General features: G+C 42.0%; 1 protein-coding gene across 1 annotated transcript; it reads left to right on the top strand.

The window, feature by feature from the left end:
* Nucleotides 1-6,994: 6,994 nt before the first annotated feature.
* Nucleotides 6,995-27,305, top strand: LOC136678349 (death-associated protein kinase 2-like). Its single transcript, XM_066656377.1, has 12 exons — nt 6,995-7,219; nt 12,940-13,037; nt 13,463-13,684; nt 16,090-16,228; nt 17,287-17,416; nt 20,090-20,138; nt 20,539-20,565; nt 23,440-23,592; nt 23,680-23,725; nt 23,981-24,070; nt 24,497-24,580; nt 24,755-27,305. The coding sequence occupies exons 2-12, from the start codon at nt 12,976-12,978 to the stop codon at nt 24,833-24,835; spliced, it is 1,083 nt and encodes a 360-aa protein (XP_066512474.1). The 5' UTR covers nt 6,995-7,219; nt 12,940-12,975; the 3' UTR covers nt 24,836-27,305.
* Nucleotides 27,306-27,634: the final 329 nt, after the last annotated feature.

Here is a 27,634-nt window from a genome sequence, read left to right on the forward strand (position 1 = left end):
CACACCACACTCCTCACAGGCAGTCACCCGGAGGAAACCCACACAGACAAAGGGAGAACACACCACACTCCTCACAGACAGTCACCCAGAGGAAACCCACACAGACACAGGGAGAACACACCACACTCCTCACAGACAGTCACCCAGAGGAAACCCACACAGACACAGGGAGAACACACCACACTCCTCACAGACAGTCACCCAGAGGAAACCCACGCAGACACAGAGAGAACACACCACACTCCTCACAGACGGTCACCCGGAGGACACCCACGCAGACACAGAGAGAACGCACCACACTCCTCACAGACAGTCACCCGGAGGAAACCCACGCAGACACAGGGAGAACACACCACACTCCTCACAGACAGTCACCCGGAGCGGGACTAGAACCCACAACCTCCTGGTCCCTGGAGCTGTGTGACTGCAACACCTACCTGCTGCGCCACTGTTCCGTGCTTAAAAAGTAATGTCAAGTCAAATTTACTTTTATAGTGCTTTACAACATGATGATGTCACAAAGCTCCTTTACAGTAATTGAGAATTAAATCAAAATTTTAATGAATAATCCCAAGTGAGCAGATAAATATGACAGTGGCAAGGAAAACTCCCTTGAAGCTGGAGGAAGAAACACTGGAAGGAACCAAGACTCACAACGTGGACCCACCCTTCTTTGGTCAAACAAGTTATGGAAGAAACAGCCTTGGAGTCTGTGTAGGGAACGGAGGTCTAGAGTAAAGTTCTGTCCTGAATCTGAAAAGTGAGGACATTCAGAGTTCTCCATGCTGTGGGCTCTTTAAACGCAGTGATTTGATGATTGTTGACTTCATCACAGTCTGGTAATCCATAGCCACACAAACAAACACCAGTAAAATTAGATTTGTTTGTTTACTTGCTGTCTAAAATTCATGAAGATGCAGGAGCTCAGGGTTTGCTGCTAAATCGTTTTCTCATTGCTCTCTTGTTTCTCTGATGACCTTCATATGTTCTTCATGTTCTGATTACATTTGTATCTACTTTTGACCCTCTCGCTTCTAGAGGATGTGTTGGACCAACATCTACATCAAGCAGAGCAGCATTAGACTGCACTATAGATGTCACAGGCTAAACATGGGTGGACAAAGTAATAGTGAATTCAGGCACCACCATTTTTAACTATTCCAATGTAATCAGTTGAGTATAAAATACCACCATTGAATGTGTGGGACCATCTAGTCCTCAGATGACACTGCAGCGGGAGTACTTTGGAAAGCCTTTGTCACTTATTTGACCGTGAATCTTTATTACACAAGGAGAAAGCCATTCATCAACTCTTTACAGAAATGCTGCTGAGTTCTTTAACAAGGCTGTGCAGGTTTTTGCAGCTGGGATGAAGAAGACCACTCATCACTAGATGGCAGCATTCAGCTTTTATACTTTGCTCTTCAGACAAACCCACAGTTCCTCAAGTGGAGCTCCTCAGAGAGATTCACACCACGATCACGAATGTGTTGCAGCCCTCTTTGCACCCTTTGCCGACCCTTGTGAATTCCCCAGACGTGTGACTCTAGATTGCATCATTTCTGGTAGATGAGGACTGTGTTCACACTCTCCCCCACAACACAGGAGACAGCCATAGCCTAAAGGATAGAGAAGCACCCTTGGGACCGAACGGTTGCTAGTTCCTAGGGCTCCTTTTGTGGATACTGCATTCACAGCTTGTATAACCTCCATAGACAAGGACTGCTTACAAAATGGGATGCTTAAAGGAACAATACGTCGTACTTACACGTTTAAAATTACAGCTTAAAAAAATCTTTGTGATGCTGTAATAGGGAGAACAGCATCTCTGTTATTGCTACTCTGAGCACCACAGAAACTACACTGTGTATCTTTTGGAGGAGGGGTGGAAACCAAAACATACAAATGTTACCTAGTGTTTCTTTAAGGGCATCATCCACAACACCAGACCAGATTCCCCCAAAACTGGTTTGAAAGTCCAGATGTGGCTTTGTGAAAAAACAACAGCAGAGATAACTAATGTGTTTATGCTCCAACATATGGAGGAACTGGAGTAGAATATGTTCAGCGCTGTTGCCCAGGAAACACAGCAGTGAGGGTCCGGCTCCAGAGGCCGTATTCACGTTATTTCCAACGATGAATTCTTTGTGTTTGATTAGTGTGCGAGAAAATGACATGGAGATAAATGGCCACATGTAGGTCATCGGGGAATAGAAGTGGCTCACTTCAGATGAGCTCTTTAACATCCGCCACATGTCCAAAAGTTTGGGGACACTTGCTTGTTCAATTTCTATTTCTGAGATAAATAGGGTGCTCTTTCTCGGAAGGCTTTGGACTGGATGATGAAACATTGCAGTAAGGATTCAGTGGTATTCAGCCAACTTATTGTAAATGTGAATGGATGGTGCTCCATCTCTGTAGAATGCTTCAGGTGCTAGAGCATTATAGTATTCTGTATTTATATCTGTCATGATGAGTTTAGACTGACCGCCCCATTGTACTGACAACAGAATAGAATGAGTGAGGTCAGATATGATGCTGGATGATTAGTTCTGCCTCCTTAGTCCAGGTTTACTTTTGTTAATGGTCATTCGTTTCATTCTTTTCTTTCTTGTGTCACAAGAAATGGTACAAGACTCAGATTAGTGCAAAAAGGAAATGTGTGAGAAGGAAAGGCAGTGAAGTCACTTCCTCACATGTTGCAAGACGCAGTGACACACGGCAAGAGACAACTGCAGATAATAAAGCTTTGGAAGAGTCCTCTAAACCACGGCCGTAATGTTTGGTTGCGCTTGACTTCAGGAGGAGATTCAGGCCAGTGATTCGTGCGTTAGTCATTTGCATGAAGTCTGATGTCAAACAATGCCATTCACGTCAATATCAGTCAGATGTTGTTGCGTATTTAAAGGAGCATACCACCTTAAAACTGACTTTTTCGGAATGCTTTCACACCCTCTATTCTGATTTCATTTTTTTCCCCCGAAACATTGTAAAGTGACCTTGGGTTTGTGAAAAGCACTATATAAATGTAATGTAATGTAAGAACAAGGGCAACAACAGCAGCAACAACAACAAGACACAGAAAAAGAAGAAGAAGAAGTGATCTTTTATAAAACCACTTGGGGAAATCAAGACTGCGGCACGATGGCGCAGCAGGTAGTGTCACAGTCACACGGCTCCAGGGACCTGGAGGTTGTGGGTTCGATTCCCGCTCCGGGTGACTGTCTGTGAGGAGTGTGGTGTGTTCTCCCTGTGTCTGCGTGGGTTTCCTCCGGGTGACTGCCTGTGAGGAGTGTGGTGTGTTCTCTCTGTGTCTGCATGGGTTTCCTCCGGGTGACTGTCTGTGAGGAGTGTGGTGTGTTCTCCCTGTGTCTGCATGGGTTTCCTCCTGGTGCTCCGGCTCCCTCCCACAGTCCAAAAACACACGTTCGTAGGTGGATTGGCGACCAACGTGTGAGTGTGTGAGTGAATGTGTGAGTGTATGTTGCCCTGTGAAGGACTGGTGCCCCCTCAAGGGTGTATTTCCGCCTTGCGCCCAATGATTCCAGGCAGGCTCTGGACCCACCGCTACCCTGAATTGGATAAGTGGTTACAGATAATGAATGAATGAAACCAAGACTCCTTTTAACCCATCTATACTACAAAACGCACACACACAACCACAACCACAAACGCACACCTGGAGCGGAAGGCACAGTGCCTGATGAGCAATTGAGGATTCAGAGATGGATGTTGAAGGAGCAGAAAGTGCTGTTTTTTTTGTTTAGTTTTTTTTTAACTGGAGTGATTGAACTGAGAGCCTTCCAAAGCCAAGCCTTCTTCTTTAACCTTTAGGCCATGGCTGCCCTTACCTTGCCATTGTGCAAATACAAACAGAGCAGCTGCACATGAGCTTAAGCTCACAATGCCCAACACCAAGCACAGGCTAAACGTGTATTAAACGCCCCAGCGCTGGGATGTGTCCTTATGCCAATCCCTTGAAGCAGATTCGTGACCCAGTACTTATCAAACAAAACCAGTACACGGTTTCTGTAACTCTCTCAAGACAGAATGCCATCAAATCCTCATCTCTATGTCTCTATAACTTTTTATTTTAATAAATGATGTCCTATACAAAGGATTTAATTCAGTTACATGTATAAATAAATAACATAGTTTATATTTCTTTCTAAAACACTGAAAGCACAACATGAACCCATATGTCTGCACATCTGTAAACTATGCAGACAGCTGCATTCTTCAGAAGACTTGCCTAAAGCTTTTAAAGCACTGCTCCTTGGAGTAGCAAGATCGGACAGCTCCTGGATCCCTGCCCTTGCGTTTTCAAGCCCAGAAATATAAGCCAGGCCCAACGTACTCCATTTTTTCAGAGCCTTCTGAAAGCCAGAGACACCCCTCAGCTCTACACATTCTCTGACATATGGCCAAAATCTTTGGATACAACTTTAACGTGCACCCGGAATATGCTCAAAGAAAAACATCGGCATAGGCAGCCACACCTGAGCCTAAGGTCACGATGGGCTAGGGCGGTGTGAAGAGCCCAGCGGGTTGTAAAGTGGAGGAGCTGCGTTCTCTGGAGCGATGAAGCGCCATGTTTTACCTTTGGGATGAGTTTTGATCCAGGACTTGTCATCCAACATCAGTCATTTGATCCCCTTCCATCCTCTAGTGTGAAGCAGGCCCCGAAGCATAGAAGCTGTTTCTGCTGCAAAGGAAGACAACCTCCCTAACAGTGTTCTACACAGCGGAAGACACATCTGATGCTCTGAATATGATGATGGATAAATGTTCAAAAATTGCTGTAGTTTCCCTTTCCTCTTCCTGATTGGCTGTTAAATGACAAATTGGTTGTCAGTGCGTTCTTGGCCACATGTTCCCTTTTTTGGTTCCCTTTAAACTACTGAGGTCCCAGGGGGTCCCTTATTAGAGTAAAGGCCACACTTAATGTGGAATGTCTTAGACTGTGATCTAGGAAAGGTCTGGCAGTGATTTACCGCATGCATAACAAACTGTGTAGTGGCATCCTTCAAAAACAGATGTTGATAAACTGACAGAACAGGCCTGGATTGCTTTGTTTGTATACAGCGGAATCAGAACTATGCGGGGGTCACCATGAGCTAAGAACATTGCAACGAACTCCCGATGCATCACAGAGCTCATAAAACCAGAATGACCATAAAAGTCACAAGCAGTGAATAGTGATGGGGTTGGTTTGCTTTGGGCTCAATTTAATCCATTGCCTCTGTTTTCAGTTTCTAACCCCACCCATACACATATTTGCACTGGGAATGGACGTCATTGAGAAATTAGATACGAGCTCATTAAACAACCAGGAATCCAGGATTTCATTCATTCATCTTGCCTACCCAGAATTCACTGGGCACAATGCAGGAACACACCCTGGACAGAGCACCAGACACACGGCTGCAGGGTTCTGTGGTTGTGGGTTCAATTCCCGCTCCGGGTGAATATCTGTGAGGAGTGTGGTGTGTTCTCTCTGTGTCTGCGTGGGTTTCCTCCGGGTGACTGTCTGTGAGGAGTGTGGTGTGTTCTCTCTGTGTCTGCGTGGGTTTCCTCCGGGTGACTGTCTGTGAGGAGTGTGGTGTGTTCTCCCTGCGTCTGTGTGGGTTTCCTCCGGGTGACTGTCTGTGAGGAGTGTGGTGTGTTCTCTCTGTGTCTGCGTGGGTTTCCTCCAGGTGACTGTCTGTGAGGGGTGTGGTGTGTTCTCCCTGTGTCTGTGTGGGTTTCCTCCGGGTGACTGTCTGTGAGGGGTGTGGTGTGTTCTCCCTGTGTCTGCGTGGGTTTCCTCCGGGTGACTGTCTGTGAGGGGTGTGGTGTGTTCTCCCTGCGTCTGCGTGGGTTTCCTCCGGGTGACTGTCTGTGAGGAGTGTGGTGTGTTCTCCCTGCGTCTGCGTGGGTTTCCTCCGGGTGACTGTCTGTGAGGAGTGTGGTGTGTTCTCCCTGCGTCTGTGTGGGTTTCCTCCGGGTGACTGTCTGTGAGGAGTGTGGTGTGTTCTCTCTGTATCTGCGTGGGTTTCCTCCAGGTGACTGTCTGTTAGGGGTGTGGTGTGTTCTCCCTGTGTCTGCGTGGGTTTCCTCTGGGTGACTGTCTGTGAGGGGTGTGGTGTGTTCTCCCTGTGTCTGTGTGGGTTTCCTCCGGGTGACTGTCTGTGAGGAGTGTGGTGTGTTCTCCCTGTGTCTGCGTGTGTTTCCTCCGGGTGACTGTCTGTGAGGAGTGTGGTGTGTTCTCCCTGTGTCTGTGTGGGTTTCCTCCGGGTGACTGTCTGTGAGGAGTGTGGTGTGTTCTCCCTGTGTCTGCGTGGGTTTCCTCCGGGTGACTGTCTGTGAGGAGTGTGGTGTGTTTTCCCTGTGTCTGTGTGGGTTTCCGTAAACAAACCTTGATAAGTGGATAGGCTACTTAAAAGTGTCCATAAATGTGAATGTTTGAATGTGTGTCGCCTTGCACCCAATGATTCTGGGAAGGTTCCAGACCTATGGCGAACCTGAAGTAGATAAGCAGTTACAGAAAGACAGACATTTTGTGATGTCTATAAAGAAATGTTTTTTTAGTTGATTTTCCAACTGAAACTAAGTGCAAAACTCTTCCAAAGTTTCAGATTTTTTGTGCAGCTTTTTTATATTTGTTGAAAATGTATATATATATATATATATTTTTTTTTTTTTTTCAGTATGTAAATATAACAAAGAAGCAAACAGAGGATGCTGGCTGCTTCCGTCCGTCTGTTTGCAAGTTCAAAAATGGAGATGCTCAGCTGTGAGCCTGACCGCTTATTTCTCTCAAATGCAAATTGTTCCGTAACAATATCACCACACGGACATGTTGACAAGCCTAACCACTTGAGTTACACTGGAGTTACACTGGGTCTTTAACTTGAGCTCAAGTTGTCCCCGCCCATTTCAACTGAGAGCCAATAGCGACTTGAGGGGGGCGGACCTGTCTGAAAACGGGTGTCCACAGTAACGCGCGGCAAGACTAGTTCAACAACTCTGCCTCAGAGGAGCGGGGGAAGTTACCCAACGGAGAAGTAGACGGTTATTTTGGCAAAATAAGATGTTTTCTCTTGGTTTATGTCCTCCGTGGTTTGTCTGTGAGTCGATATTTTAGGACAAGGATGCTAACTTGACATTTTGGTCTGACAACACACAGGCGAGGTGTTCGTTTGACGGTTGAGGGGAGACCGTTGCGTTCAAACTTGAGGTAAGTTGTGAAATGCGGTTTCTGACGACCTGCTGTTGTACACTCTGTCTCATTATATTCGATTATGCGGTTTCATTTCTCTTGTTTTTAAGTTCATTCGAGCCTAGTGAACCTCTGAGACATTCTCAGGGGACTTACGCCTTCTGAACATTACGAGGGTTCGTATTGTACAGTTTTATTAACACTGTTTCAATTCCTCCTGCATCAGTTGTGGGTTCAACACAATACATTTTCATATTAGCGTTTCACAGCTTAACCTCACCTCTCAGAGTCAAACCCGCTGTTTCTGTCACACTCTATTCCTTATATACTGTATGTAAATGAGCTCTGTCTTGATAGGCTGCCCCATGTTGTGCCACATTCAAAAAGCAGTGATGTCTGAAACCATTTTTATAACTTCATCGTTATTGTTTGGGTCATATTTCCTGTGAAATGTATTTTTTATAGTGCTTTACGACATGATGATGTCACAAAGCTCCTTTACAGTAATTGAGAATTAAATCAAAATTATAATTAATAATCCCAAGTGAGCAGATAAATATGACAGTGGCAAGGAAAACTCCCTTGAAGCTGGAGGAAGAAACACTGGAAGGAACCAAGACTCACAACGTGGACCCACCCTTCTTTGGTCAAACAAGTTATGGAAGAAACAGCCTTGGAGTCTGTGTAGGGAACGGAGGTCTAGAGTAAAGTTCTGTCCTGAATCTGAAAAGTGAGGACATTCAGAGTTCTCCATGCTGTGGGCTCTTTAAACGCAGTGATTTGATGATTGTTGACTTCATCACAGTCTGGTAATCCATAGCCACACAAACAAACACCGGTGAAATTAGATTTGTTTGTTTACTTGCTGTCTAAAATTCATGAAGATGCAGGAGCTCAGGGTTTGCTGCTAAATCGTTTTCTCATTGCTCTCTTGTTTCTCTGATGACCTTCATATGTTCTTCATGTTCTGCTGCTTCTTTTTTAGGTCTGTTGTTTGCTTTTACATTTGAATCTACTTTTGATGCTCTTGTTTCTAAAGGACGTGTTCGACCAAGTTTCCTACAACATCTGTGTGAAGCAGAGCAGCGTTACACTGCACTATAGATGTCATAGGTTCTTAAATATTAAAGGAACCTTAGGTAGTATATTTACCTTACAATTGCAGATCGAAAATCATTGTGACGTTCTACTGAGCTGTAATAGGGACAACAGTGCCTCTGTCATTGCTACATTACAGCACTGCAGATATGGCACTATGTAACTTTTGGAGGAGGGTAGGACACCACAGCCCTCCTCTTCCCTCTTGATTTCAGAACTGTACTTTAAAACTGAATTACACCCTGCCACTGTAGGGGAATTCCAGAAGCAAATAAAATCTTGCCAAAATCTTACCTAGCGTTCCTTTAAAGGGCTACTACACTCCTACATAGTTACATAGTGCCGTTTCTGCAGTGATGAGTGCAGAATAGCAATGACAAACTATCTGTCCTCCCTATTACAGGTCAGTGGGGCATCACAATGATTTTGTAGCTGTAATTTTAAGGTAAAAATCTTACCTAGTGTTCCTTTAAAGGGCTGCTTCACTCCTACATAGTTACATAGTGCCGTTTCTGCAGTGATGAGTGCAGAATAGCAATGACAAACTATCTGACCTCCCTATTACAGGTCAGTGGAGCATCACAATGATTTTGTAGCTGTAATTTTAAGGTAAAAATCTTACCTAGTGTTCCTTTAAAGGGCTGCTTCACTCCTACATAGTTACATAGTGCCTTTTCTGCAGTGATGAGTGCAGAATAGCAATGACAAAGTACCTGACCTCCCTATTACAGGTCAGTGGAGCATCACAATGATTTTGTAGCTGTAATTTTAATGTAAAAATATTACCTAGTGTTCCTTTAAAGTGAGTGATCATGGGTTGCTGAATGGACGTATGTATATAGGACATTTTGTCGAGGTGTGTCTGTAATGTTAGAAGCCTCTGCGGAATCGGGAATAGAGGTTGCAGTAGGTCTGAGGTTAATGTCTTACATAGAAGCTGCAGTGTTTTATTAGCGAGAGGAGCTTAGGAGTTGATACATAACACACCCAGACTACTTGGCCCTGGACTTTGCAGTGACAGTCCCGTCAGTGGTCTCTTATGTATACCGTGTAATGCCTTTATTAAAATGGGAATACCACCATTTTATTTAAAAAACAGTGATTTAAACTGTTAGTAACTGTGGCACTGTGAGAAAATCTCAGTGTTTCCTTACGCTGAACCATTTCACATCAAACCTCTCAACATGATGTTGACACCTCAGCCGTGGATATATTCAGAAACTGTGGAAAATTCCTGGAAAATTCATTTCCATTCAAAACCTACATTCGTATGCAAAGCTGAGGCACTCTGGTCAAATATAGTACAAAATAAGTATGCATGTTTCCTGGTACAATGTCCAGCAAAACTACAGCACTAAACTGCCTGGACTGGATAGTCAGAGTGCAGCACATTGGTTATTTCTCTCCTTTAAACACCTGCTGATCATTATGAGTTGAGCTGAATATGTTTGATCAGGTGAAAATCGATGCAAATTACACTGGGCTCGACTTCCTACGACGTGAGTTGGGCTCCTGTGCTTTACAGGGGTCTCAGTGATTCTGTCGATTGATGCACTGATGTCAGTTAATCCTCTTCCTCCTTCCTTACATACAATGAGCCCCTTTCAGTCCATTTAATACACTCTTTATACTCTATGCAAACCTTTGTTGTAGTTTAGTAACGCTCTCAGATGTCCAATGTAGCGGTCTAACAGTTGGTAACCGTTTTTAACTGATTTCATTTAGACTTTAAAAGACCCACATCCAACATGGTTCTGTATATCAATCCCAATATAAGAGTTTCTGTAACAGTGACCAATCACTGGCAGCTGGACACTGTGCTGTGTTCATGACCACAGTCACAACTGGATGACCATCAAACACTCTGTATTCACCACCAATGTCTCATTGGTCTGCTTTTATATGACCTTTTTTTATAGAAACAAACATACACTGAAAGTTAATGTAAGCTTTGGAAGCATGATATTTCTGACACAGGAAGATCGCTTAAACACTTTAGTGGTTACACGCAAGGACGCCTCGAGCTTCATCGTTCATCCTCCCTGCTTTATGTCGCTGCTTTCAACACTCAGAAGACCTTCCTTCTGAGCATGACCAGAGTGTGAGTGTGTGTCTGAGTTTGTATTGCCGTGGCAGTGCTTTTGGGGTGTTCTCTGATAAACGGGGGTCTGTTCCTGCTCTCCCTGTAGCCTGTGTAAATATTTATTGTTTAAGATCCGGCCTTTACTCTCCCAATCTCGGCAGGCAGGCTGGAAAACTGGGAGGGCAAGTGAACCCAGCGCTAATAGTCCCTTTTGTTGTTCTATTCATTGCACGCTCACACACACACACACTCACACCTGTTCCTGTTGATTATAGCGACGACTCTCACTACGATAGGAGGCCATTTATTATCATTCATACAGCCTTAAATTCTTCCACTGAATGGAAGAACATGGAATATATATAAAATGCATTGGTTGCTCCCAAATTATTATTGAAAGCCTTTGTAAATATGGTACAACTTCTTAAAAATATTAGGAACCCTTCAATTCAGAAAGATATGGGCGCAGTAACGTTTGATTAATAAAGCTAGAGAATAAGAGTTAGCCAATTCAACTCAAAACTGAGCAGTAAATTGCATAAAATTATGAAAAATATTAAACGGAACATGCTTTAGTTACCTTTTCTTCATAAGGTTTTTTTTAGAGATGCCAATAATTCTGATATACATCGTTTATTTATTAATGGTTTTTGATGTGATTCAAGTTTCTTTACATAAAGGTTAGAATGGTTGCCTTTTTTTCGTTTTTTAATTTAGCAAAAATACCTTTTTGTATTATCTTTATAACACTAATTACTGAATGGTTGTGGCTTTTTAAGCTGTGCTTGGATTGGGCCGGGTGATGACTGTGGCCTTTTTAGGCTCACGTTTGCTGTTGGCTTTATTATGAACATAAATGAAACAGTGTGGCCGTATGTCCTTTTTTTATTTTTTTTATTTTTTTTTTTTTCCTTCCCCTTTCCTTAGACATGTTCTCCTTTTTGGGACCCTAAAAAAAAACAAATGCCTGAGATGGCCCGGATTTGGCTTTGCCTTCGTGTGGATGTTTGCTTTCCACAGGCATCCGTTTTGCATCGCCTTGACCTTTTTCATTAGATCCTTCTGAACATGGACGATGAACAAAGCCTGAAACATGCAGAATACAGCCTACGATCACAACACCCACCGTCCGATTAGATCTTAGCGTAGGAATAAAAGAAATTTTTATTTGAATAAAAGAAAAAAGAGAGTGAAAACATAGAAATACAGATGTTTTTGTGGATTTCCTGTGTGTAGCACATCAGCTTTGATATAACAGCATTGAGACAGTGTCTAAGGTAGAATGTTTTCAGGGACGTATGCCTGGACATAAGGAGGGTTAGAAGGTGTCCAGTGAAATGGAGGACTTTGAGGGCAACCGATTAATTAAAATGTAAAACATCATTGTATCTGGCTGTACAGTCTCTGAAAGTGTTTGTTGGCTGTGTTCAATATAAAAATCAATAAACATATTAAGTGTGCTTGTGTATTAAAAATAAATAATATTAGTAAATAGGCTGCATGGTTTTGGAGGCGTTTTTCATCTTCCTTGTTAATCTCCTGGCTCCAGCCGTCCTTTTCAGCCCAGACCCCCTCACTGCTCAAAACACAGTATCCTAATTTAACTAAAATTAATTGCGTAAATGTGGTTCTTCAGCATTTGTTCTCATAGCTGCTGCTGTTTTTCCATTGACTTTTCAATAGCCCTTGTGTGTGTAGCAGATTGGCAGATTCATAAAAAATATGACGCAGCACTTGTGCTTTTGTTTTATTAGCTGCATATGCTAGAAGTGCCCTGATTAAATAGAGAGAGTGATGAGGCATACTTACCCATCCACGGGCGAGAGAAGAGTTCAAGATTTGGGAATGTCAAAGCGGTGCCAGCAAATGTACCCACTTTTGTTTTTTCCTAGCATACGCTAATTGTTCATTACCGAGCTTCAAAAACACAAAAGAGTAGATTACTCATCTTGGAAATGGTTTCTTTCCTGTTGTTTTCATGGGAAGACCACGTTATTCCGCCTTTTTCCCATGTTATAGAGCACATACTATCATTAGCCCAAATAAGTTATTTGTTAGCTAAGAGTCTCATTTTTAGTGGCGAATCAACAGAACACAGGCATCAAGTCATGGTTGATTCAGTACACAGAGACATTCACCGGACCCCTTAAAAGAAAGGATCCCTGGGACAGTGCCATCCCTCTAGGTTTTGTGAAGGCTCTTGGTGGGAACCAAACCTCACTTTTAGACACTTTTACATGACCCATGTCAAATTTTTTAATTTAGCAACCCTTAGGTAATAAGCTAATCGTGTATATTGTGTGTAGCTTCAGTGGCACATATGCTTAGAACATTCAAACACGTTGCTAGAATTGATTACCTCTAACCAAACAGAGCTTTACCGAAGCCCAGATGTCTAAATCTAGCTTCCAGTTACAGGGCTGAAGTCAGCCGTTCCCAATTATTAGAACAGGATCTGAATGTACTTCCAACAATCTGGCACAGAAGACTCTGAAGCTGTTCTTTCACTCCCTACCACTTCTTTAACACAACTGTCTGTCTCTCTCTGTCTTTACAGGATGCAGGAGTAGCACTGTTTGGACCATAGAGTGTCATGGCTCAGTTTAAGCTGCTAAACGTACAGGATTTCTATGAAATCGGCGAGATCCTGGGCAGGTGAGTGTAGTTAATATTAATGTAGTTTTAAAAATGTTTTATGAGTCTGGTTTTCCAGACGGTTGATTTCTTGCGGGTATGTTACCATGGTAACAGTGTATGTGGATATTGCTCCACCTGAAAAACTTTGAAATATGTGTTTGAAAGGCTGTGCTAAGAGATTCCTGGTTTTAGTTTTGAATTCAGGTAGTGGCTAATGATTTATGAGTCTGAGCTTTGTGCAGGTTTTCTGTTGTTTGCTGGGAACAACTAAATTTGTGGTCAATAATAATCAGTAATCAGTAATCATAATATAAAGAATGCAAAAATGGCACTGGGAAAAACAAACTGTTCTTTCAATCAAGTGTATTCACATATTGTTTTAAAAAAAGGTTATTTACTTGTTGTCTCTTGCTTGTGGTGTAATCTCTCCATGTTGTGCTCAGTGGTCACTTTGGGCAGGTGCGGGAGCTACGAGAAATATCCAGTGGCGTGTCCTGGGCAGGGAAGTTTGTGAAGCTTCGGCGCAGTGTGAGCAGCAGGCTGGGGCTGGAGAGGAAGAGTGTAGAGAGAGAAGTGGAGATCTTGCAGGGGCTGCAGCACAACAACATCATGGCCCTCAAAGACGTGTTCGAGAGCAGAGCCGAGATCGTCCTCGTCGTGGAGCTGTGAGTATTTATACATTATCTGTAAGCGCTTATACAGTTCAGGGTCGTGGTGGATCCGGAGCCTACCTGGAATCATTGGGCACGAAGCAGGAACACACCCTGGAGGGGGTGCCAGTCCATCACAGGGTGACACATTCAGTCAAACATTCAATCACACCTACGGACACTTTTGAGTCGCCCATTCCCCTACCAACGTGTGTTTTTGGACCATGGGAGGAAACCGGAGCACCCGGAGGAAACCCACACAGACACAGGGAGAACACACCACACTCCTCACAGACAGTCACCCGGAGGAAACCCACGCAGACACAGAGAGAACACACCACACTCCTCACAGACAGTCACCCGGAGGAAGCCCACACAGACACCGAGAGAACACACCACACTCCTCACAGACAGTCACCCGGAGGAAACCCACGCAGACACAGGTAGAACACACCACACTCCTCACAGACAGTCACCCGGAGGAAACCCACGTGGACACAACTCCTCACAGACAGTCTCCCGGAGCAGGACTCGAACCCACAACCTCCAGGTCCCTGAACCTGTGTGACTGCGACACTCCCTGCTGTGCCTAAAACTAACATTTCTACATTTTTATCTCTGTCAGGGCTGTGAAACTATAGAACTTACCATCAGGGTTTACAAGGTATTACGGAAATTAAAGAGGGCACACCTGTACTTGTTTGATGAGCGAGATATCATTTTAAGATTATTTTATATTTGGCTTAAAATATTATTATGCTTTAAAATGTGCTTCAGTTACTCGTCACTGAATTTGATCACTTCAAACTAAGTAGGTAATAAAAATCTAAAAACACGGTGCCAGATTGTGCTATTTCAGGACAAATATGATACAGTTTTCACCGCAGTAACCAGAGGCACCTGCTAATATTGACCTAATTCCAAACCCTAAGTAATATTGAAAACAGTGAAGGCAAACTATTAAATGGCTGCTCGTGAAGGGTCACACAGGTGCTATAACTGTGTTCATGAAATGGCTTCAATTTGAAAAACGCTACATGCATTCATTTATATTTATAGCGCTTCCATGGTATCACAGACCTCTTCTCTTTCAATCTGACTATTAGAGTAGATTAGTGGCGGGACTGGATAAAGGAAGGATCAGATAACAACATGGGACTCGTAGCCTCTGAGAGTGTTGCTAATGAACATGATGGGAAGCATGTAGGCTTGAATTTTCCACTGGAGAACCTTTAGCTCACAATGGAGTCGATATCAAGGGACCGATGGGCCGGACTATTTAAAGAGAAAGGATTTATCTGTGACTTGTGTGTGTGTGTGTGTTCTTTATGTATCACTTTCCGAAAAACATTTGACACAGTTTGTTGATGTGGGAGGTTTATAGCAGGCACCCTGAGGCAGATCCTGGCCTGCCATGTCTCCTGGAGTGCTCCTGGAGATTGTTTGGTTTTGTTTGTAACATGTTTCTATGTCCTTATTTATAAGAAGGACTGTTTATAGCTTTTGCTGACAAACTAAACCTAATCCATCTATGATGTCCCAGCAGATTTATTAACTTCTTGGCTCTAAATGCATCCCTGGGGTGGGGACAGTGGTTTTGAGATAGTAAAGCTTATGATTCTTCTTTATTGCCTGCGTGTGATATTCCCTTCAAAACAGCATCAAAGACTGAGGACAAAACGTCAGGGGACTCTGGAGCATCGCATGGAAATTTTTGGATAATGTTTCTAACAGTTACACTTAATAGTGGACCATATGGGAAAAACATTTTAAGGGGAACTCAGATTTCTTTACAGTGGTAGTGAAGGGAACCGGGTTTCACAATGTTTATATATTTTTCTGCAGCCCAAAGTGAAGAGTGATTCTAAATTTGTCTTGATATTTATATATTATACTGTGCTAAATGCAAAATATTCATTCATTCATTATCTGTAAGCGCTTTATCCAATTCAGGGTCAGGGTGGGTCCAGAGCCTACGTGGAATCATTGGGCGCAAGGTGGGAATACACCCTGGAGGGGGCGCCAGTCCTTCACAGGGCAACACAAACACACATACACACATTCACTCACACACTCACACCTACGGACACTTTTGAGTCGCCAATCCACCTACCAACGTGTGTTTTTTGAACCGTGGGAGGAAACTGGAGCATCCGGAGGAAACCCACGCAGACACAGAAAGAACACACCACACTCCTCACAGACAGTCAATGGAATGGAACCCACAACCTCCAGGCCCCTGGAGCTGTGTGACTGCGACACCTACCTGCTGCACAACCTTGCCGCCCTAAATGCAAAATATGAATGTTTTATTTTACAGACTGTATCATTCATCTATGACTGGATTTTTATTGTAGAATCGTGTGGTCATAACTGTCTCTAACCTTTTTGTACTGTACTGTTTCCATTCTCTTTTTCAGGATCCGTGGTGGGGAGCTCTTCGACTTCATCGCAGAGAAGGAGAACCTGATGGAGAACGAGGCGATTGAGTTCCTGAAGCAGATTCTAAAGGGGGTTGCCTTCATGCACAGCAAACAGATTGCCCACTTTGACCTGAAGGTGAGTGGGATGGCTCCAATGACCAATAATCTACTTCTAGCTACAATACACCAGCTCTAACACTTTAAAGAAAGTGAAGAAATATATCTTTACTGCAGTGGTCAAATATTTGGACAGGTTATTGAATATAAATACAGAATAATATAAATATTAAAAATGAAAACCTTCATCTGCATCCAGCCAATGGGCAGCTAATTTAAAGAATGCACAACATACAAAGGATTTGATTTATTTAAGAGACACGTGGTAAACCATATAACGTTCCTTGCAGATTCACCCGGTACATGCCTTTGTATCTGCTTCACATGCTGTTGGGATTTACTGCTCAGTAACCAAACCACCAAACCAACATCTCGCCCTCATTCAAATAAGCTCGCCCACTCCTCTAGACTTAACCCTTGCACCCCTGCAGCTGACATTCTATATACAAATGTCCTTATGGAAAGTGCAGTTTAAAGCAAAGATGTTTATGTCACGTAATACAAACAATAAATGGTGGTGGAGCACTTTGTCAAATGCGAGTGAGGGTGTGAGTGGAGTGTGTGTTTGTATGTGTGAAGTGAGAGTGGAGTGACAAGACAGCTCCATGAGATGCAACATGTAATAACGAGCACATGGTCTCTGACACTTGAATCACCGCCTTTATCCTATAGCTGGGGGTTTTCTGTTGCGTGTTAAAATGTTTTTCTGCTTGAAACGGTTTAGTTGTGATAAAGGAGAATAGGAAAATCCAGTGCCTGTTGTTTCTGTTGTCGTGAGTTTAAGGGCTGCAAACAGACTTCAGATTCCATTCCTTTTACAACCTCCTGATTTACAGTGGGATAAAAGCAGCGCTGACCGACTGGATAATGTAAAAACGTGACCCTGGTTTATCACATTAAATGCTTTAACGATGAGAAGTTACAGCGCCATTATTTCAGTTGATCCTTTTTTTTTTTTAGTATCAGAATAAGACAGCATTAAAATCTGACCTTTCTCCTGCGATGTTAGTCATGCACATCTGGCTTTCATGATGTGGAAATGGGATTATGATGCATGTTTTTTTATTTATTTAACAGCCAGAGAACATCATGCTGTCAGATAAAAGGGCAGAGCACCCTGAGATTAAGATCATCGATTTCGGTCTGGCCCAGCGCCTCACTCCAGGAGAGGAGTACAGGAGCCTGTGTGGAACTCCTCAGTACATTGGTGAGAGCTCGTGCCGGGTGTGTTTGTGTGTGTTACAAATCGGACAGTATTTCTTGGATGAAGAAACTCATCAATCACAATCCAACGTTTATTGGATGGAGCTGTATCACTTCAGAGAACAGTTCCGCTGCTCCACAGACCACTGCTGGGGTTTTAATATAGTGCTCTGGTCTAGTGAGTACACTTGAAAATAACTGAAATCATCGTCTATAAGGGGTTTCTACAATGTTGGAAATATAGTGGACTTTCCAGAGCTCAAAGTGTGTGTGTGTGGGGGGGGGTTGTAACACTATTTAATGGTGGGGGTCTTCATGGAATAAATTCTAAATGCAACCTAAAGCTGAAACTGAAAAAAGACCTTAATGGTGTCTCTGGTTTCTAAGGTGAAAATCGCAGTTACATTTGAAGGATAGGTGTAGATCACTGGAAAACCCCTGTCTGTGTGTGTGTCTGTCTGTGTGTGTGTCTGTCTGTGTGTGTGTGTGTCTGTGTGTGTGTCTGTGTGTGTGTGTGTGTGTGTGTGTTCTACTAGTCCAAAGGTATAATATTTTGACGTTCATATTAGGATAACATGAAAAATCGTATATCTACTGATGAATTTTATTGTAAAAATATATGAATTTTTCTCTGAATATTGTTATTACTGTAAATTATATCAGAAATAATTGTTCTCAATTTCTAATATATTTAAGGGTTTCTAAAATGTCTTGTGGGTTTTAATGGCTTTGTTTTATATGTATTTACTAATTTACTTATATTTTCCCACAATGCAATGTCCTACAATCTCAGGCTACAACCTACTGCACTGACAGCATTGCAATTGTCATGGTACCTATCCCTTCCTCTAATGTTAATAACTTAAATGCAGCCCCACTCACCACTTTAGGGCAATGAAGATGGTGTAATTGAGCTCAGCTGAGTCTACTGCTATGAACAACATTGTTAGTTGGAGTCTAACTCTCCAGCCCTCTCACCTAAAGCATGCAGCGGGAGTGGAAAAAAGAGGCTAAAAATATGTGCAGTGTAGTCAGATAGTAAGCATCTTCCTGGTGAGTTTGTCATTTGTTGATTTCCAATATTGGACTTGCTCTGAATTGGAAAACCAGCCCGACTTCTAATTTGACCAGTAGTGCTTCTGTACGTGAGTGGTCTCTGCTCTTTGGGTCTGTAGCCGTGCTGGTTTTGGACCGGATGTACCAGAGTCGGAGTGAGTACACACACGGTGTTGTGATAGAGACAGCAGTGTAACCTCAAAGCACCATCAGTGAGAACTTTTTCAACAGGAAATTGTGACAATTGTAGACTGCAACAACAATGTGGCCATGCACTGACAGCTCACAAATTCCTTTGAATCCAGTGTTTGGAAAGAATGCTGAATGATGCTTTGTTTTGTGTCCTAATATTGCAATTAATTTATTCCTTTGATTGTTTCACTTTCTTTTATGGTGTTTTGTTTTCTTTGTCTTGTTCTCTCATTTGCTCTCTGTCTGTCTCTCTCTCTGTCTGTCTGTCTGTCTCTCTCTCTTGTGCTCTCTCTCTCTGGCTCTTTCTCTGTCTCTGTCTCTCTCTATCTCTGTCTCTCTGTCGCTCTCGCTCTCTCTCTGTCTCTGTCTCTGTCTCTCTCTCTGTCTCTCTCTCTGTCTCTCTGTGTGTCTCTCTGTGTGTCTCTGTCTCTCTCTCTCTCTCTCTCTCTCTGTCTCTATCTCTCTGTCTCTATCTCTCTCTCTCTGTCTCTATCTCTCTCTCTCTGTCTCTATCTCTCTCTCTGTGTCTCTATCTCTCTCTCTGTGTCTCTATCTCTCTCTCTGTGTCTCTCTCTCTCTGTGTCTCTATCTCTCTCTCTGTGTCTCTCTCTCTCTGTGTCTCTCTCTCTCTCTGTGTCTCTCTCTCTCTCTGTGTCTCTCTCTCTCTCTCTGTCTCTCTCTCTCTCTCTGTGTCTCTCTCTCTCTCTGTGTCTCTCTCTCTCTGTCTGTCTCTCTCTCTCTGTCTGTCTCTCTGTCTCTCTCTCTCTCTCTCTCTGTCTCTCTCTCTCTCTCTCTGTCTCTCTCTCTCTCTCTGTCTCTCTCTCTCTCTCTCTGTCTCTATCTCTCTCTCTCTGTCTCTATCTGTCTCTCTCTCTCTCTGTCTCTCTCTCTCTCTCTGTCTCTCTCTCTCCTCAATTTCAAGATAAGGTTTTATGACATGACAAAATTACATTTGTTTTGTCTAAGCATTATAGAACTTCACTAAAACAGCAATTTGTTTGGAAAAGTAGAAGTACAAAAACATTAATTATTAAATGTATGTCCATAATAATAATAATAATAAAATATTGTATTTAGAACAACAAAAACAGGAAAAATAATGATGTTCTCTGTAATAACAAGTAAATCTATGTAACTTTTTGACCCTCTCCCAGCACCGCGGCCAGTTTATCGTCCTCTTCGAGCAATCTGAAATTCTCAGTGTGTCTCTCGGACTGATTTAAATATTTATTCCGTACACTTTCATATTTTGGACATTTCAGCAGGAAGTGCACTTCTGTCTTTACCTCCCCTGTCTCACACTGACCACACACTTTGTGTCTGCCTCTCTCTATGGCCAGGGTGTGTCTCAGTCTATGTTTGTCTGACACACACTCTCTCTCTCTCTCTCTCTCTCTCTCATTCAGTGTTTCTTCTTTTGGTTTTTCAGCTCCTGAGGTCATAAACTATGAACCGCTGAGTACATCCTCCGACATGTGGTAAGTGACACACACTTTCTTTAATAAAATACACTCCTTTGAGGTTCACCCAATGTGGAAAAGATGTTTAGTGATGCACGCACAGCTTGTTTAACCTCCGTAGAAAAGCAACTGCCGTGATCCTTAGGACACCGTGCTCATTGCCAGCTATTAACAAGAGGAGCAGGGGACCTGGCATCAACATTTTTCATATCCAATCTACTAGGGGTGCAGGACATGGCCCATGGCCTATTACTATCAGTCACATTTTTTTGTTATGTATTTTAACACACATCAAAGCACATCTTGAAGCAGTAAAATGTTTTATTGTGCATTGAATTGATGACTAATGATTAATGTCTAATAATCAGTGATGGTTCATGATTACCTAAGAGTCCCATTTGTTTGTGTTTTCTTGCAGGAGTATTGGTGTTATTACCTACATATTGTAAGTTATTTAGAACATATATATTATTTATGATGACTTTGGAATGTAATATATTTATTATTCAAACAAATACAAACCCCATTTCCAAAAACAAGTCGGGACATTTTGTAAAATTCAGGAAGTATTTATGACTTTTTGAATTCTCTTTAATCTTTAACTGGCAGGGGAACAAAGAAAAGGTTTCAAATTATTAGATCGGATTAGATTCAACTTTATTGTCATTGTGCAGAGTACAAGTAAAGGGCCGGTGAAATGTAGTTAGCATCTAACCAGAAGTGCAATATATAACATTATTTACATAAAGTGCAGTTGTGTATGACATATATACATAGTATAAACATGTTGAAGTGAAATACGAAATTTACAGGATTATGAATAAGTATATATATGTATTAAGATTACATATGATTATATAGATATATAAATATAAGATTATATGTAGAATGTACATATATTGAATATGTTATATAAGCTTAGTGGTGAGCACGTTCGCCTCCCAGCGCTGGGATCTTGGGTTCAAGTCCCATCTGGGTGGAGTTTCCATGTTCTTCCCGTGTCTGCGTGGGTTTCCTCCGCGGTCTCCGGTTTCCTCCCACAGTCCAAAAACATGGAGGGTAGGTGAATTGGCTTCTGTCTAATAACTGTCCTGGTGTGTGAGTGAATGAGTGTGTATGTGAATGTCTGTCTGTGTATGTGAATGAATGTCTGTATGTGTGAGTGAATGTGTGTGAGCCCAGATATGGATTGGCGCTCTGTCCTGGGTGAAACCCTACTGCCCGATGCAGTCCTCCAGGTGGACGGTCGTTCCTGGTCGAGAGTACGCTGTGCGCGTTTGGCTGCCGCTTCTCACCAGTTTGTGGATTGAGTGTTCTGAGCGTTCGGAGCAATGTGGATTGTAAAGCGTCCTTGGGTATCTAGAAAGGCGCTATATAAGTGTAACGATAGATAGATATACATATTGAAATATAAAACATGGAAACAAAGTAATTACTGTTTACAGTAATTGGTATTACACTGACCAGTTTAATTGTGTTGCAACACAATTCAAAGTTGGGATGGGGCAAAGTAAGTGTGAAAACTTTATAGAGAATTCATATAAAATGTTTTGAAACATTAGCCCAAAAACAAGTGAAGATGAAGTGGATAAATGCAAGGAAAAATTGGATGTTGTTCATCAGTTTATGACGCACATCACACTCATACATGTAGAGTAAGGCTGGGCACCAATGTTGAGTGTACGTGACCTTCAAGCCCTCAGATGGCACTGCTAATAAACTAGTCGTGCTACAGCGATAAATAGAGTCACATGGACTTGGAGTATTTTAAAATACAGTGGAACCTCAACCTACGAACTTGATCCGTTCCGTGACCCGGTTCGTAAGTAGAAAAGTTCATTTCTCGAGTCAATTTTCCCAATTTAAAATAATGGAAAAGCAATTAATGTGTTCCAGCCCCCACCCCGAAAGTCACCCTTTTTACACTGATATATGTTTACAACACTCTCAAATTAGTAAAAAAAATACATGTAGCGTTACTAAAAATAAAAGAGAAATACAGTGGTAACAGTGATTAAAAAAATAAATAATAAAGTTATAAGTGGTTACACATCGCTACCTTGAAGACGTGACGACTGGCTGGAGCAGTAACACAGGCACTGGCTGTATGACGGGAGGTGGGGGGTGGGTGGAATAACGGAGAGTAGGCGGTGAATGTGGGGAGACGAAGCGTAGATACGGCTTAACTTAGCACGAATTTCGATGTCTGCTATTTACACTAATGCTAAATTGCTAAAGCTACAATGCTAATCTTAAAAGCTCACTCAAGTCTGGGGGCTGGGAGACTCGCCTATTGGGGTCAGGGGCCATTTCCAGCCGCCGGCTCAGAGGAGGCTCGTGTTCGTTTCTGGAGTCATGGTTCATTGGTGGCGGCAAAAAATATTCAAATGTATATTGTATATTCAACGGTTCGTATCTTGGAAGGTTCATTAGTAGAGGTTCCACCGTACTTTTGTTATTTAACAGTCCCCCACTGCCTCAAGAAATGCAACCTGAATTCTATTACGCAGGGAGAAAGCCATACATCAATTATATATAGAATTGCTCATTTAAGATCATCCAAATGAGTGAAGAGATGTGTGCTGTGGTCAGAGGAGCCCATGTTTCGTCTTTTATATGGTAATGAGTAATGGACCCATTTAGATTTTGATCATCAATAGGTGCAAAAGCCAACACCTCCTACGGTATTGAGGGGGTGTACATCAGTGACTACAGCATGGGTGACTTGCATATGTGAGAAGTTTGCTTTGATATGAAGCCATACACTTTTTAGAGAGATATATCCGGCCCACAAGGTGATGTATTTTCAGTGTAAGCACTTGCTTATTTAGGCAGCACAATGCTAGGCTTCATTCGGTATATATTCATTCTCCTATGGTATGTCATGAAGAGGACAATCGGCCAAAGATGACCATGGAGTGTTGAGCAGCTCAAGACTTGTTTCAAGACCAAACGGACAAAATCTCCAGTTGTAAAAATGTAACAACTGGTATCCTCAGTTACCAAATGATTAAAGAGTGTAATTAAAAGGAATGTTGATGTAACACAGCATTAAACATCCCTCTGTCCCAGCTTTTCTGGAGAGTGTTGCAGGCGTCACATAAACAATTTGTTTATAGTTACAGAATAATATCTGGTTGTTCAGTGACAACATTGGAATTCTTTTCTTTGTTCTGTTGCCAGTTTAAAAAAAAAGACTCAAGATAATTAACAAATGACAGATTCTTGTTTTTTCGAATTTTCTTATTTTATATGTTTATTGAAATATTTTATTGGTCATGATTTTAAATCCTTCTCCATTCCTAATCTCTTTGGTTAGATTAAGTGGCATGTCACCTTTTCAAGGAGAGTCAGATGAGGAGACACTACGGAACATTGCAGACATGAAGTATGAGTTTGAAGAACAGTACTTTAGCCAGACGAGCAACATGGCCAAAGATTTCATTGAGAAGCTGCTCGTGAAAGATCCCGGGTAAGTCAACTATTTATACATAAAACCAGTGCAGAATTCTACTGTGTATCATGAAGACTCATGTTTCCTGTGTTTTTCTCTAAACAGTGAGAGAATGACAGCTGAAGAAAGTTTACTACACCCCTGGATCAAGGTGAGAATCGATGATAATCAACACGTGTGGTTTACCTTCGTCTTTTATACAGTTGTTGGTTCAGATGGCACTGATTGGTCTTCTGAGGTGTTATCTTTCTCCTCTCACTCTCTCTCTGTCTCTTTCTCCTCTCTCTTTCTCTCTCTCCTCTCTTTTTCCCCTTTCTCCTCTTGCTCTCCCTCGCTCTCTCTTCTCTCTCCTCTCTCTCTTTTCTCTCTCTTCTCTCCTCTCTCTCTCTTTCTCTCTCTCTCTCAGCCCCTGACACGCAAGCAGGCAGCTAACAGAAGTCGCTCGTCCATCAACATGAAAAATTTCAAGAAGTTTAATGCCAGGAGAAAATGGAGGGTTAGTGTGTGTTTGACATGCTGTACATGGTCTATTTACATCCGTACACCGCACATGGCATATATATGTATACATAAAATAATAAAATAACCAACACACGTCAGTTTCACTTAGGTTAACAATAATGGGAAGACACTGCCCCCTGGCGGTACAGTGAAGTATAACAAGCAAATTCATTTCTCATACTTTTACTTCTGGATTAAGTTAATATCAGAATCTGATTACCCTTTAGGCATGGTCTGAAACTACATGGACTATTATGCAGATGTTCTTTTAATTATTTATTATATTATTATTATTATTATCTCATTTGAATTAGCACTGAAGGAGATTGAGTATATAATGGATTTCATATCTAGTCATTGTTAAAATGGCCACTTTGCTAGGCCATTTACAGTCTTTAAAACATTGTCTGCCTATTTTCAGATGTCCTATAACATGGTCTGGGCCTGTAACAGACTCTGTCGTCTGCAGCTGTTGTGTAAGAAGGACAAAGAGGACGAGGAGCTGGTAAGTTGTTGGTCGTTAGATCGTTAGTTGTGGTTGTGGTGTTGGTCGTTAGGTTACAGACTAGGGTCGTTAATCAGGTTATATTTTTGCATGCTCAAGTATCTATACCTCAGCAAGTCTATTGCAACAAGGAATTGAGAATAGACAGCCTTGTTTTTGTTTATACCCTTTCAGAGAAGTTGTGAGAGCGACCAGGAGGACATAGAGACCAAACCAGCCTCGCTCATCCGCCGTAGACTGAGCAGCAGCTCTTGAACGCACCCCCTCTTTCTGAGCTCCACCTCCTGAATGTCATTTCCATAAGTTCACCTCCTAAACACCACCTGCTGAGCTCTGTTTCCTGAAGCCCATCTCCTGAGCTCCACGTTTAGACCATCACCTCCTGAGATTAAGCTGCTGAGCTTGACCTCCTGAATTTAGCCTCTAGGGGGCGCTACCTGTCCACAGTTGGAGTCAAGACGTCTTGCAGGTTGAATCCATCACAGTACTCACAATTCATTTCATTCATTCATTATCTGTAACCCTTATCCAGTTCAGGGTTGCGGTGGGTCCAGAGCCTACCTGGAATCATTGGGCACAAGGCGGGAATACACCCTGGAGGGGGCGCCAGTCCTTCACAGGGCAACACAGACACACACACACTCACACCTACGGACACTTTTGAGTCGCCAATCCACCTACCAACGTGTGTTTTTGGACTGTGGGAGGAAACCGGAGCACCCGGAGGAAACCCACGCGGACACAGAGAGAACACACCACACTCCTCACAGACAGTCACCCGGAGGAAACCCACGTGGACACAGGGAGAACACACCACACTCCTCACACACAGTCACCCAGAGGAAACCCACACAGACACAGAGAGAACACACCAAATCCTCACAGACAGTCACCCGGAGGAAACCCACGCGGACACAGGGAGAACACACCACACTCCTCACACACAGTCACCCGGAGGAAACCCACACAGACACAGAGAGAACACACCACACTCCTCACACACAGTCACCCGGAGGAAACCCACGCAGACACAGGGAGAACACACCACACTCCTCACAGACAGTCACCCGGAGGAAACCCACGCAGACACAGAGAGAACACACCACACTCCTCACACACAGTCACCCGGAGGAAACCCACACAGACACAGAGAGAACACACCACACTCCTCACAGTACTCACAATTTACAATGTGAAATTCACAGTACTCACAGTTTACACTGTTCATATTTTTCTGAGGAAGTATTGCAGTACATAGGGTAGCTTTATGGTGCAATTATCAAAACACACATGTGAACTTTTCTTAAGTGATTTCATTGCACATTTTTATTGTGTGCATACATTTCAGATAAATGTTCTATAAAGAACCAACTCGTTTTATTTTAACCTTTATTTTTTTTTTAAAAAAAACCTGTTGTACGTTTTTCTTTGAATCTGAATATCGAAGATGATATCAAAGAGAGTACAAAAAGCCTTTATTTTGTTGTTAGAAAAACTTTGTTTAAACCTTACAACGAGAAGGAGAGACTACCATCGCACAAAACTAAAAACAGCATTCTTTAAGGATTAGTATAAAATACCACTGACTTGTACATAGACTACTTTTTAAAGTAATGTTTTTTAATGCCTTGGTCTTGAAGAGTGTATTTGGTTTACAGCTACGTTACATTTGTAATTTTACACTTTTCATATATTTAAATGGCGCCTTCATTCAGGGGACAAACAAATCAACCCGGTCTCACACTCACTCGTGATATAGTCACATATAGGAGACTGCAATTCGTGACATAGTCGCATATTTCCGATATTTTATGCGACAATATCACAATCGTAAGTGAATAGGTAATTACCATAGAAACCGTCGTATCAGTGCCCCGTGTTATGCGACAGTAACATGACAACTCTTCCTCATAAAGGCGTCATTACCATCTGTTAATACCACGGTCTTATTTTTATTTAGGGAACATATAACGTTACTAATTCATTATTTGGTAAAATATTGACGCATATAACGTCTAGAGAAATTTTTCAATATTAACCTTTTGAAAATGAATCAAAATAACGTTAAGTGAAAGAAATGTTCTCGTTAGAGTTAAAGCTAAAGTAGGACACCAATAATAAACATTGTTTAGGAGAAATATTATAATAAAATACTATATGCCTTTGTTGGAATAAGAACCTATGTTCTGTAATTCGCATTATGGCGTTTCTATGTTATATCAGTAAAGACGCCTGTAATGAGGAAGAGTTTTTGTGTTACAGTCGCATAGTGTTTCTATGGTAATTACCCATACACTTATGATCTTGATATTGTCGCATAAAATGCTAGAAATACGCGACTATGTCACAAATTGCAGCCTTCTATATATGTGACTATATCACGAGTAGGTGTGAGACTGGGTTGTAAAATGCTAATGCTTGATGCTAATTTTCTAAACATCTATAAATATAATTATGTGTGTGAACTCTTAGACTGTTTAACATCCAAACACATTTTGAGTCAGGATTGTGAATTTCCTGCAGTTGTGTCCTGGTAAAACCTGTGGCTGATATTTTATTAAATGTTGTTTGTAGCATGTTAAAACTAAAGCTAGTACACACAGTGCCTCACTTGAAGTTTAGTTTGGTGTCTCAGAACACTTCATATTATGTTTCAGTCAGGTTTCTAGCTATGATTCCAGGACATTTCTTTGCTATTGTACTAAATAAAATTGGTTTAAAGTGATGTGTCATTTTGTGAAAATTTTCTAATCTTTTTTTTTTATTCTTTAAATAAACCAGCTGTTCTTACTGTGACTTAAAGACATGATCTCTTTTCTGATTGGCTGTGCAATTCACAAAGGAATCAAAAATTCCTTATGATTTCAGAGAGGTGTGGTGCTAAAATTGATTTAAACAGAAAGGGTGGTTACACAGTATGTATGCTTTAATACCGTATTCTGATTCATAGACAGCAGAATAGTCAATAAGGACAGATAAAGCACTTTCATTGTACCTTATCTTTGGAGATACGTAGATAGGAAACCCTCATGCTAGCTCAGGAGTAGACAAAAC

This window comes from Hoplias malabaricus, chromosome Y (assembly GCF_029633855.1).
Source record: "Hoplias malabaricus isolate fHopMal1 chromosome Y, fHopMal1.hap1, whole genome shotgun sequence".
Taxonomy (NCBI): domain Eukaryota; kingdom Metazoa; phylum Chordata; class Actinopteri; order Characiformes; family Erythrinidae; genus Hoplias; species Hoplias malabaricus.